Source organism: Plutella xylostella, chromosome 10 (assembly GCF_932276165.1).
Source record: "Plutella xylostella chromosome 10, ilPluXylo3.1, whole genome shotgun sequence".
In the NCBI taxonomy this organism is placed as follows: domain Eukaryota; kingdom Metazoa; phylum Arthropoda; class Insecta; order Lepidoptera; family Plutellidae; genus Plutella; species Plutella xylostella.
The window spans coordinates 11,619,323-11,631,424 of record NC_063990.1 but is presented as its reverse complement, the minus strand read 5'-3'; the positions used below and the strand labels follow the sequence as shown (position 1 = coordinate 11,631,424).

Genomic DNA, 12,102 nt, shown 5'->3' with positions numbered 1-12,102 from the left:
GCTATATTTTTGCTTCCCCAGCAGCGACGCCGCCTAGTGCGAAAACGCCACGATTGAGCATGAAGAACATAGAACAGCGTGGACTCGGGTGTAACATCATCACCCTCATGGAGGGAAAGGTGTCCACGACGTTCAAGACTTGCAAGTAACTCTTTTTCATTTCGGAATAAGGAATATAATAGGAGCGTCCGTCATGGGATGGGGAGAAACCATCATGTGACCATAGACCAACCTGACGCAAGCTCTTGATGAAGAAAAGTGCATTACTTCCTCTATGTTTGTCTTTGGTTTGTTCAATGTCAAAATTGTCACAAAACTTCAAAAAATGCCGAGTCGACGACCGTGTTGTTGAGTTGTTGTTTTTTTCCGGGCTTTCGCCTTTCTCTTGAAATTTCAAACGGTAAAATAAATTGCATAGTAATTTTAAATAAATTTATAACTTTGGAGTAATTTTAATATGACATCAAGTCCAGAAACGAAAACAATGGGTGCTTTTATAAATTTTTGTACATATTTTGGGCTACCTATAACTTTCTTGGTTATTGTTTACCGTTTATTATCCGATTCAAAGTCCAATCGAATTGAAAAACTAAAAGACAAGGTATGTCCTATGTTGAATTTTATACATTACTTACCTTATTATATCAAATACCAAATACACTCGCGAGCAACCAAATCGACTCAAGCCTTCACGGCGCACATATACATTGATTTTCCTAAAACGATAAATGGTAAATATAAAAGTGATATGTCATTCGAAAGCTGAAGAATTAGGCTTTCAATTAAGATCAATACCATAAAAAAAAACTAAGCGCAGATTTAATGACGCATTTTAATTGCCCGTCAGTGTTAATTACCTCATTAGGAATCCACGCCTTGCGCTACCTGATCCCGCTATAAAACCTTTCCACATCCGGTGTACCTTATCAGTCGCTTGTTGCAAGTTGACCGGTACACATCTCGTTGCATTGTATTCCTTGTTTTCGCAAACCCATGGATACCACACCAGAAGAAGCTGCTCAAGTTGTTGCCTTGCTGCAACAAGGGTTAAGTCAGCGAGCAGTCGCTGCCCAGCTCCACTTGAGCCAGTCTGCTGTATCCCGAGTATACAGACGGTTCCAAGAGACTGGTGCCTTCAATCGAAGACCAAGAACGGGCCGCCACCGCTGCACTTCAGAGAGAGACGACCGCTTCATTGTCTCAACCTCGCTGCGCAATCGACACCTTACGGGCGTTGATGTGCAGCAAGAACTGAGACGTGTACGACAAGTGGCTGTCAGCGAGTGGACAGTGAGAAGACGCTTGAAGGAAGCCAACTTGACACCAAAAAGACCTGCATCAGGCCCCAAATTGACTGCAGGCCACCGACAAGCGCGTCTTCAGTTTGCTCGAGAGCATCTCGATTGGAGCATTGCGCAATGGCGGTCGGTCCTGTTTACTGATGAGTGCAGAGTGTGTCTGCATGGCAGTGACAGGAGAGGCCGGGTCTACCGGCGTCCGGGGGAACGATTTGCCCAATGTTGTTTCGCTGAAACAGTAGCATATGGCGGCGGTTCCTGCATGATGTGGGCTGGTATTTCTCTAGAGGGAAAAACCGCACTTGTTTTCGTGCCTGGAGGCGGCCGAGGAGGCGGGTTAACAGCTGATCGGTACATCACCGACATTCTACTCGGTCATGTTGTGCCCTATGCAGAATTTGTCGGTGAAGACTTCGTGCTAATGCACGACAATGCCCGCTGCCACACGGCACGAGTCAGTCGGCAGTTTCTGAGAGAGAAGGAATTGCGCACGATGGACTGGCCTGCGCTCAGTCCTGACCTGAATCCCATCGAACACTTATGGGACGAGCTCAAAAGAAGAGTTCGGGCCAGGAATCCAGTCCCTGCAAGCGTGGACGAGCTGAAGACAGCTTTATTAGAGGAGTGGGACGGCATTCCTCAGGAAACTGTCAAAAAGTTGATAAGGTCTATGAGAAACAGGCTGCAGGCTGTAATTAGGGCAAGAGGGGGCAATACAAAGTATTGATTTAAATAAATAAATTTTTATCTTAACATTTTTTGTTTAATTTGTATAATACGATACCCATACCCTTTTTTCCTAAATTCCCGTTTTTCCTACAATTGCGTTCAGACATCATTTATTTCAAAAATGATGAATGGATTTCAATAATAATGATATCAAATTAAAGCTGACATCTTAAGCTTTTAAATGACATATCATTTTTATTATTTCTATTCATAATTTTACTTGTATTAATGTATGTTTGCGCCGTCAAGGCTTGAGTCGATTTGGTTGCTCGCGAGTGTAGATATTTATTGTGAGTGTATATTTTCCAGGTAGTCCTCATAACTGGTGCCAGCTCCGGTGTAGGTGAAGCTCTGGCTCATGCGTTCTACACTTACGGGTGTAAAGTTGTTCTAGCAGCAAGACGGGTTAATGAACTGGAAAGAGTAAAAAATGATCTTCTTGCCAAGAAAGTTGTAAGTTTAAACTTGTTTTTATTATGGTATAAAAGTTTTGTGGATGGACACTATTTAGTGTTGAATTTTTTTTTGTAATCACTTTAACATGTTTTCGGTCCTGAGTGACCATAAGCATTTATTTGGAGTGTGTTTATGGCATTTCAGGCACTCACTCCCATTGTTGGGTTGCCTTCTTATTCAACTAGATTGTCCCAAATGTGCTTTCGTATAACCTCCTTATTGGAATACCACTGTTCAAGTTACAATTGGTTACTATTTATTTATATTCATAGCAATACACCACTCCAAATCTCTGGTGCTTACTCATTTGCACCTACTGTCACACTTTATATTTTAGTAATACCAATACATAATTTTTTATTTATGTTAATTTCAGAATATACCAGCACAGGAACCCATTATAGTCCATTTGGATTTGGAACAGATTAGTTCATTAGATGATGTAGTTCAAAAAATCCTTGGCCAGTGTGGACACATTGATATTTTAATCAACAATGGAGGAGTGAGCAGCCGCGGGCGAGTCCTAGACACAAACATGGATGTGCAGACCAAACTCATGTTTGTTAACCACTTAGGTCCTTTGGCCCTTACAAAATGTAAGTAGACTTCCCATGTCAAAGGTTCCAGATTTGACACCCAATGATTAATCAGTCAATTAACTAGTAAACCATAAAAAATACTTCATTAATCTCTTTATAACCAAGACTTTCATCTTAACTTTCAGCTGTATTACCAAAGATGGTGGAGCGAAAAGTTGGGCACATTGTCTTTGTAAGCTCCGTCCAGGGTCGGATAGCTCTGCCGGACCGCTCGGCTTACTCCGCATCCAAGCATGCCAGTCAAGCTGCCGCTGATTCACTAAGAGCCGAAGTGGCCTGTCACAATATCAATGTATCTGTAGTGAGCCCTGGGTACATACAGACAGCTTTGTCTCTGAATGCCCTCACTGGGACTGGCAACTTGCATGGAGGTGAGATATTTACTGTTCAAGTTCAGTGACCTCAGTAATACGTACTTGAGTGGTCAGTGTGCGTCTTTGAGGTCAGCAGCACGATTTTAAAATATGTCTTGTTCAATGATTCCATCTAGCTAGACCCTTGAATTTAAATTTGACTTACAGAAATTAATTATATTTGCAACCAAATGGTGTAGTGGCAAGTGATCCTGACTGCTATGCCGAAAATTCCGGATCGATCCCGGCCAGGGTGAATATATGTATAACTAACACAATGATTATCTTGAATTGATTTCAGTAATGGATGCTACCACGGCTGCTGGGTACAAGCCAGAGTATGTGGCGGACAAGATAGTGAACATGGTGGTGAGCCGCCAGGACGAGCTGGTGCTGGCGCCGCTGTCCAACAAGTGCGCCCTCATGCTCCGGTACCTGGCACCTTCAGTCTACTTCTGGATCATGAAAAAGAGAGCCAGTAAATTATAGAATAAGTAAACCTGATGTTATCATCACAGAGATGTATATTAGTTATTGCTTAGACAGTGCCATTTTGCAGAGATTTTGTATTAATTTGTAGTTAATAATGATTTGTGATCAATCAATATTTTAACTTTGTTAATAAAATCAATTTTATATTTTAATTAAAATATTTTATTTGTATGTTAAAAGTGATTACCGGATTACAAACACAAAATGTAATCAGCTATCACAGCTAGCATAGTTATATAACAGAATCTTTTAACAAATTACTATCATACTTGATTAACTAAAAGCATTTCTTAATCATACAGAAAATATCTTTGTACAGGCTCTATCTCTACTTTGAATAACAACTATCATTTTTACACAACATTCTTTTTCTTCCTACAAATCACAGAATTTAGAAGCAAACTCAATGCATCATTTGTATCTAAGCTCTACTTTGGACTTCAAAGTATTCCACATGTCCCTAATATAAAAGCATTTCATGTTATTTGGCTTTATATCCAATACTGACTGAGCAAAACAGCAAACTGGTTCTAACAACCAACTTGGAACATACTAAGTTACACAACAAGGAACAACTCATCAACAACTTGAAGACATCTTCATTGGAGAATAATGTTAAATAATTAGTAGTTGTCAGTATTGGGCTGTATTAAATCTTGAACAGAGAAGTTTCATTTGAAGATTTTATATACTTTCCATAGACACAATGCTACAGCAGCTATGGATACTGTGCTGTGCAATAGGATCTTACGTTTATTTTCTGTGCGTACGAGAACAACAGGGGAGGCAGATGTCAGTTCACTTAGTATTGGCAGTGTAGATAAATGGCGCCGGTTCTTTTCTTCCTGGTACTTGCAGCACGGGTCCCACTGCCACGACACGGTGTAGCAACCAGCACACAGGACGGAGACCACACCAAATGGTGCACAGACTAATGAGTTGCAAGTTACTCCTGGAAAATAACAAATTATGAATGTTATACCTTGTTTTATTTATGGACAGTAAACTCTGCTGAATCCGTAACACATACAATAGTGATATAAGATGTTACCTGCAGCCAAACTGATAAGTCCACTGTAAACGGAAGCCTGGTGTAGGACATTTCCTATGAAGATCCAACGAGCTGTTTCTTCTCCCAGAGGTTCTGGTTCTATTACGATAACGCTCACACCAGCCTCCAATGCTCTTTCCAGTTCCATTTCAAATTTAATATGTGCATTTTCGCTGTCATAAACTTCTCTGATGATCGCAACACTCGATCGTTTTAGATCACTGAAAAACAATAGTCATTATTGCAGGAATGTAACTTGGATTAATATCATAATTTGATTATAGTGTAACCTAAGTTATAGACATCTTATAAGGTTAATATTCATTGGTATTTTCTGTAAAAAGCAAAAAGTTTTTAATTTGAATCACTGCTATTTACAAACCTGTCACTTTCATCAGCCGCCATCTTAGATTTGGTAAATGACAATTAAGTTGTCAAAATGACAAATGAAGAATATTGCTTTGCCTTGTCTGTGGTCATAGTGATGTCTAATAACGTCAGTCAATCGATTGAAAATATTGGTACTCAGAATAATAAAAAATACAATAATTTTGTTTATGGTATATATATGAAACACGCTAGCTATGCACAAGTTGGCGACATTTTCAAATATGAATCTAAATAAATAAAGATATTAAATAAATAAAGATAAAAAAAAAAAAAAAATCAGCGTTGAAGAGATATTGTGAATCGATAATACTCTCTCACAACACAACACACATTACCTCAACATTTTGCTCCTAGCGACCGGATGGCGTATTGGTTATTGACTTCTTAGAGATGGTTTAATCCTCAGCCAGCAGATTGCCAGCCAGATATTTGTTTAGAGAGATTATGTGTGACATCTCCAATCCACCTCCCAAAAGGGAAGCATTATGGCAATAGATCTTGGAGTCTTGGAGGAGGCCTGCACCGGACTATAAACGGGCTGGTTGTTATATTGTTATGGTTATTTTAGTTAAAGGTAAGCATGTAACTAAATAATAATAAATATTTGGGGACATCTCACACACGGATATGCGACCCCAAGCTTGGCAGAGCCTGTGTTATGGGTATCGGACAGCTGATATATCTACACAAATACATAGATAGATACATATTTAATATAAATATCAACACCCAAAACCCGAGCACAAATATCTGCCCCAGCCGGGAATCGAACCCGGGACCTTCGGCATAGCAGTCAGGGCTACTAACCACTACACCATTCAACCGTCTAAATATAATAACTAATGTTATTTATGTGTTATTTGGCTCTGACAGGAATCTGCTCGTTTACAAAACTTATATAATTTCTGCTGCAATCACTATGGAGATTATTTTATTGAACAAGGACTATACATATACATATTATATGTAAGTTTTTATTAATTATCTTCCCAACGATGTCTTAAAGATTGACATTGAAATAATAGAGTACCTTATAATCAAAGTAGAGTACCTACACCTAGCGAAACCAACGAAAAGATTTTCTTCCTCTGACGACAGTCGCCCACTGATACCGTTCTAAAATCCGCTTGCCTGATTAGGTAAAGGTGAATGTTGCAAACTGGCTTTCTCACAACCAATTCATTGCAAGTATCAATTTTACGTACACTTAAAATCACCTTTATTTACTTGACTACTACAGTAAAGTTTCATTTGAGTCTGCAGTGGCGCGTATTACAATCGGGTGTTGCGTTAGCTAGCCAAGTATAGGTAGAGCTAAGTGCTTATAAGGTGTGTGTGGGTGCAAGGCTGACCTTATAGGCTCTACCCACAGACTTCGCTAAACATTTATATAATTTCCCGACGTCCCACGCTTGGCTATTATCACCTTATGCGATAACTAACAAAAAAATACAAGAATGTCGCGCGCGACTGGAACCGAAGTGTTCGTCATATTTTTTACGCCTTTTACCTACCTACTAGCTATAGGTAGATAGCTAAGGACATATACGCCAAACTGAAAAAAAAACATTAACTACCTACTTCACTGACGACCGAATGGCGTAGTGGTTAGTGACCCTGACTACTGAGCCGAAGGTCCCGGGTTCGATTCCCGGCTGGGGCAGATATTTGTTTCAACACAGATATTTGTACTCGGGTCTTGGTTGTTGATATTTATATTTAGTATCTATCTATCTATGTATTTGTGTAGATTATATCAGCTGTCCGACACCCATAACACAGGTTCTGCCTAGCTTGGGGTCGGATTGCCGTGTGTGAGATGTCCCCACATATTATTATTATTATTATTATTACTTCCGTTTGAATGTGTTTTTCTCAAAACTCCCAAGGCCCCCCTCGTCATGCTAATTTCTATTCCTGGTGCCCAGAATCTAGATGTTTATTAATCTACTCATGGGATAAACTGAACACCATCTATAAAAGAAGTAGATACTTACTTGTATACATCTAGGTACGTATTCCTTAGCAAATTTTTGGTTATTGATTGCCTAACGGCCTCACCACGCGCGTGGGCGCTACTGTTACTCAAACACATCCATCAGACACACTTTCGCACAAAGCGTCTCTAGCCGATCTAGTCACGTATTTATTCACTTAGGAATTAACTCAACAGGATGAATAATAATGGTGCAGATATCCGTAGGCGTTTAGAGAAATAAAATAAAACGAATGCTGAGTGCTCAATGGATTCATAGATCAGAAAGCGTACCTACCTTAATGTTTCTTATGTTCATTGATTGTGTTGCAGTTAAATGGACTATTATTCACCATATAATAAGCGCAACGGATCTTTGTGTCTGTGATGAATGTGAATTTACCTTAATGCGTAGACCTAGATAATACTACAAATTTACTTAGGTATCTACATTAGTCATCATCGGCAACCGCCTATATGTCAGCGCTATCTGGGGCTCCTACTCCTTACATATATGAATCTTTACTAAACTAAGTAATACAATACATACCTGCTTAGTATGTTAATAGGGCACACTCCAATTAAACATGTGTTCAACCACATTGCAAAACCGTATCAAATGCCATTGTTAATTAAAGTAAGTATGTAGATATTACAAAAGTTCCAAATTAACAATGTTTATGTAAAGTATGGATTACTTTACTTTGTAGCGTGCTCTAGATAAAACACTTGAAGACGCGATCAGCTGAACAAACCTTCAGTTATTGCATGTAAAGAGAAAATTAAATGCGAAGTTCCTTTAAGAACAACCTGAGGATTTAGGTAAAGAATACTTACCTTCATTCATACCAGATATTTTTCAGCGTGTCGGTAACAAGCATGGGACCGAAAGGGGTATTTCCAAACTATTTGTTCTACGACTTTCGTAAGCTCGTACACTCCCCATATTACAAAGTCACGTGACCAGCAACAAAATTTCTATCACCCCCTGTGCGTCGTTCGGTGAGGCTCAATATAATACCTACTGATAATCTGTCCAGGAATCAGATAAAAAATGTAGAAGAAAAGAAGAAGATTTTAAAATTTACCGATGACCGTTGGTCTGAAAGAATTCTCTAATGGAGATCACTGTACCTTTCACACCTAGCGTACGATGGTAATTCTAAAATAAACAGGAGTGTTCAGATTGCCCACATCTCATATAATTCTCTGCGGGTAGCAATATAAAAATCAATGAATGCCAATGAAAGCCGAAGCAATAAAATAAAAACATAATAAAATTGATACAAATGGCGAATCGTTTCAATCGAAGTACAATTTGAATTAAATAAAAAAAGAGTATCACTGGCGATTTACTTGGCCAAGGTAAGTGATGGTTCCCTGGTGGAATCGGAGGAAGAGCGCGGGGCGCGGGGCGGGGCGGGGCGGGCGGACGGGTATTGAACCCGGCTATCCGCGGGATGCACGACCGCCGCCGCCGCGCCGCCGCCGCCGCCGCGAGTCGTGCTCACGACGCTCCTACGGGCACTGCGAGCTTTTCAAATAATAATATTTATGTTCCATTGTTCAAACGTTTTATATAAAGCCTTATAGAAGAACCTTATTTCCAATAATGGTGGAGATGACTGCAGGAAGGCTGCGGTCGACACTAGTGGAACTAAGGACACGGTTTTTCAAAACATGCCGGAGGTTTCGAATGAAATAGGAGCTCATTATTTTCCTAGTTCTAATGTTGCTTATTAGGCTGTAACAAAAAAGTCAGTCGGCCTACCTAACGAGGTACATTGTAGAACCTAAACAACCTCCTGGTTGACTAGTTGAAAATGTTTAGGTATAGCAATAAGTCCTTTGTAGATAATTTACATAAATATTTGTGCGTTAAAGAATTAAATAAATAAAACTTTAGCAAAATATATGACTTTATTTAAAGTGTTCAAGTGAACATCAAATTCTGGCAGATTATCCTAATTTAGAGAATAATTTATGGTCATTGAGTGCATTTTTAAGCTCGCATATATATTGCATTCAAGAAACTAAAAAGGCAAAGAGGCGTTGGAACATTTATTTGGAGTGGATTTTCATTAATAAAGTTACTCATCAAACAACGTATTATAACAAAATATTGTACAATACATGTTGCAAAAAGTGTAGAAACTTTGTTGGTCGCGTGTCTATCGTATACGGAGCTTTTTTTAACAAATTTCCAAAAGTCTTAGAACCGAAGTGGTTCCGAATGACCCCCTGAGTTAGCCCCTTTCGGTATACTACGTACACCTATTGCCCGTGCAACTAAACCTGAGACATAACGTGCATTCCTCACCGCGCATCAGCTGCAATGGCGGCGACGGCGACGCGGAGTTGCTTAGAATTTTCTCAAAACCATTCCCGGAGGAGCCGCGGTTGTTGACGCCGGACCGTTACCCGCGCCGGAAGTGCCCACATCCTGCCCCGGACCGGCCGTATCGCGCCCTGCATAATCACTGACATAATTGGATCTCTTATGGCATGCGATAAATATGCCATGCCCATACCGACGGTATAGGATAGGACGCTATAAATTACTCGGCCACTGTCCTACGCATAGACTGGACGTCGCATGTAGATACGTCTTGATTTGAATAGTCTGTAGCATGCAAAAGGGTGAAAAAGTATTGAAGTAAGTATAAAAACAAACCAATTAAAGCGAGTAAATGCCACACAAATAGAACAAATAGAGGGAATGAACCCCGCGCGGGTGCAGGGCTGAGCTCAGTTTGTTTTTACTAAGACTGTTAGCGGAGGTGAGGTGGGTAATAACAGTAAGCGTTTGTTAATGCTTAAGGCGACGACAACGACGTCGGTGAAATTAAGAAAAAAAACCCTCGCGAAATATATTAATAATAAGACAGCATTTAAATTGATACAATTTTCGTTTTTTAATGTTATAACTGAAAGTAATCCCAATTTTTCATGCCTGACAAAATTTACGGGATAACTTTTAGTGCAGATAGTTTGCCAAAATTGTCTGAAAAGAAAATTTTATGATTCTAGCTCAGATAGAATTATACTTTTACATAAAATGTATCACGCCTCGATCTACGGTTACTATGAAATATATCGTTTATGGCGGCGTCACCTTAAGAGGTTTCTTCAAGTCACAATCTTTTACGTACTCGGAGGTACCATTTTGCGTTATTACAACTCATTAGAGAGCTTCCACTAAGTGATTTACTCACAGGGTGATATATCTTACTACTTACTGATATATTTTTCTTGCATCGTAATGTAACCATAAACTATGAATGTTTTCCCATAGAGTTTTCGGTGAGTTTAAAAGTATATAAATCAGTTCAGCTGTTGAACTAAATTTTATGCAACCTTAACCTTCAGGGACGCGGATCTAGTCAGGCACCTACAGGTTAACCTTACCCTTATATGGATAGGTATGTACAGGGTGTCACGAGTAAATCCGGCGCGCCCCCTCCCCACCCCTCTAGTAGATGACCGCGCCCTGACCCCTGTGGAGCTGGAGGGTTACTCTATACTGACGAAAAACGAATGCGCGGCAGCTCTCTTGCAATCGGCACGTTTAATAAAACTAGATAGTTTCGTGGCTCGCGCAGCAGCTCTTCAAAACTTAGTTTTTCGTCTTAAATAGAGTCCTCTCAGCCTATCTCACTACCAATCACTTTCTCGACATCACCAAAGGTAAACTAGTAGAGAATGCCACTAGCATTAAGTTTGCCTTTGTACTATTTAATGTGCAATAAAGTATTTATAATTTATAATAATAGAGTGACCCCCTGACACCACGCGTGTACCACTATATATGCACCGCACACTGGTTGCAACTGCGCCCACACTACTGGTACTCACGTGTAATGGTCGCACTAATGTCGCATTACTCATATTTTTAATTACCACTCGAGTAAGGTCACAGCTGTAATTAATTCCTAATTGCTGAAATATTTCAGTGTGAATAGGTTTATTTATTCAATTTAAATGTATATAAGTTTATAAATAATGAGGCATAAGTCTTAAAGTTGTTTAAGTCCAGATTACTTAGATAAGTGCTCGAAGGTTTTATGTTGTTGTCTGCAGCTTCACACAACGACATCATAATTTTTATTAATACCTACATAATTGTGATTTTCTAGAGAAGAGAAAAACCAGAGTGACGATAAAAATCTGCCGTCCATTCAATGAATTTATATCGGCTGTAAAAAAATGCTTATAATGGTGAGAGATGAGTATCGCCCACTTCGGTGCCATTCCCCGGAGCTCCATGCTCGAACGCTATTGGTCAATTACTGAGGAGATATCTCAGATAATATCTGGACGGTGCAGTCCAATTTCCCAATAACGACTCTTTGTTTGTGTGACGGATTCGGTAGGCGCGCTCTAATTTTACGGAAAACTTTTTAAACCTGGACTTTACGCTAGTACTGTCTGGCCCGTAGTTCTGAAGTTGATGTACCCATTTTAATGTAGTTCAATTAAAACAAACACGTCACAACTGAAATAAAATTAAAGTAAATTTTGATAAATAAACAAATATTAAAAAAGCGAAGCGAAAGCGGTTAAAAAATAAAAACAGTTTTGGTTTCAAAATTCGGGTTTTATTAGAAGGCGCGCTACGACTATCATTGTTCATACAAAAGAGTTCAACGGGCGAGCGGGACTTGCAAGTGCGCCTGGATTTGACACATTTATATCAATTCCTATAATTATTTGACCCGGCGTATCATCCCTTTGCTGTTGGGATAGTTGGGAGTATAGA

The 12,102-nt window shown here is 39.5% G+C and overlaps 2 protein-coding genes across 3 annotated transcripts; one reads left to right on the top strand and one right to left on the bottom strand.

Moving 5' to 3' along the window:
* Window positions 1–309: 309 nt before the first annotated feature.
* On the top strand, window positions 310–4,079 carry LOC105391257 (dehydrogenase/reductase SDR family protein 7-like). The gene is made up of 5 exons (XM_011562722.3): window positions 310–601; window positions 2,337–2,480; window positions 2,860–3,079; window positions 3,208–3,453; window positions 3,737–4,079. Exons 1-5 carry the CDS (start codon window positions 458–460, stop codon window positions 3,922–3,924), a joined length of 942 nt encoding a protein of 313 aa, XP_011561024.3. The 5' UTR covers window positions 310–457; the 3' UTR covers window positions 3,925–4,079.
* On the bottom strand, window positions 4,067–5,461 carry LOC105391240 (transmembrane protein 11, mitochondrial). 2 transcript variants are annotated; one of them, XM_011562703.3, is made up of 3 exons: window positions 5,361–5,461; window positions 4,979–5,199; window positions 4,067–4,879 (listed from the first exon to the last, which is right to left on the bottom strand). In XM_011562703.3, the coding sequence occupies exons 1-3, from the start codon at window positions 5,381–5,383 to the stop codon at window positions 4,599–4,601; spliced, it is 525 nt and encodes a 174-aa protein (XP_011561005.3). In that variant the 5' UTR covers window positions 5,384–5,461; the 3' UTR covers window positions 4,067–4,598. The 2 variants fall into 2 exon arrangements, with proteins under 2 accessions (XP_011561005.3, XP_048479548.1); XM_048623591.1 differs by lacking the exon at window positions 5,361–5,461 and adding an exon at window positions 5,269–5,345.
* Between the last annotated feature and the right edge of the window lie 6,641 nt (window positions 5,462–12,102).

Coding starts and splice junctions, on each gene's coding strand:
- LOC105391257 (XM_011562722.3), top strand. CDS start 458: ATGACATCAAGTCCAGAAACGAAAACAATGGGTGCTTTTATAAATTTT. Junction 602..2,336: donor TTGAAAAACTAAAAGACAAG/GTATGTCCTATG, acceptor TATATTTTCCAG/GTAGTCCTCATAACTGGTGC. Junction 2,481..2,859: donor ATCTTCTTGCCAAGAAAGTT/GTAAGTTTAAAC, acceptor TGTTAATTTCAG/AATATACCAGCACAGGAACC.
- LOC105391240 (XM_011562703.3), bottom strand. CDS start 5,383: ATGGCGGCTGATGAAAGTGACAG. Junction 5,200..5,360: donor GCGGCTGATGAAAGTGACAG/GTTTGTAAATAG, acceptor ATTGTTTTTCAG/TGATCTAAAACGATCGAGTG. Junction 4,880..4,978: donor ACTTATCAGTTTGGCTGCAG/GTAACATCTTAT, acceptor GTTATTTTCCAG/GAGTAACTTGCAACTCATTA.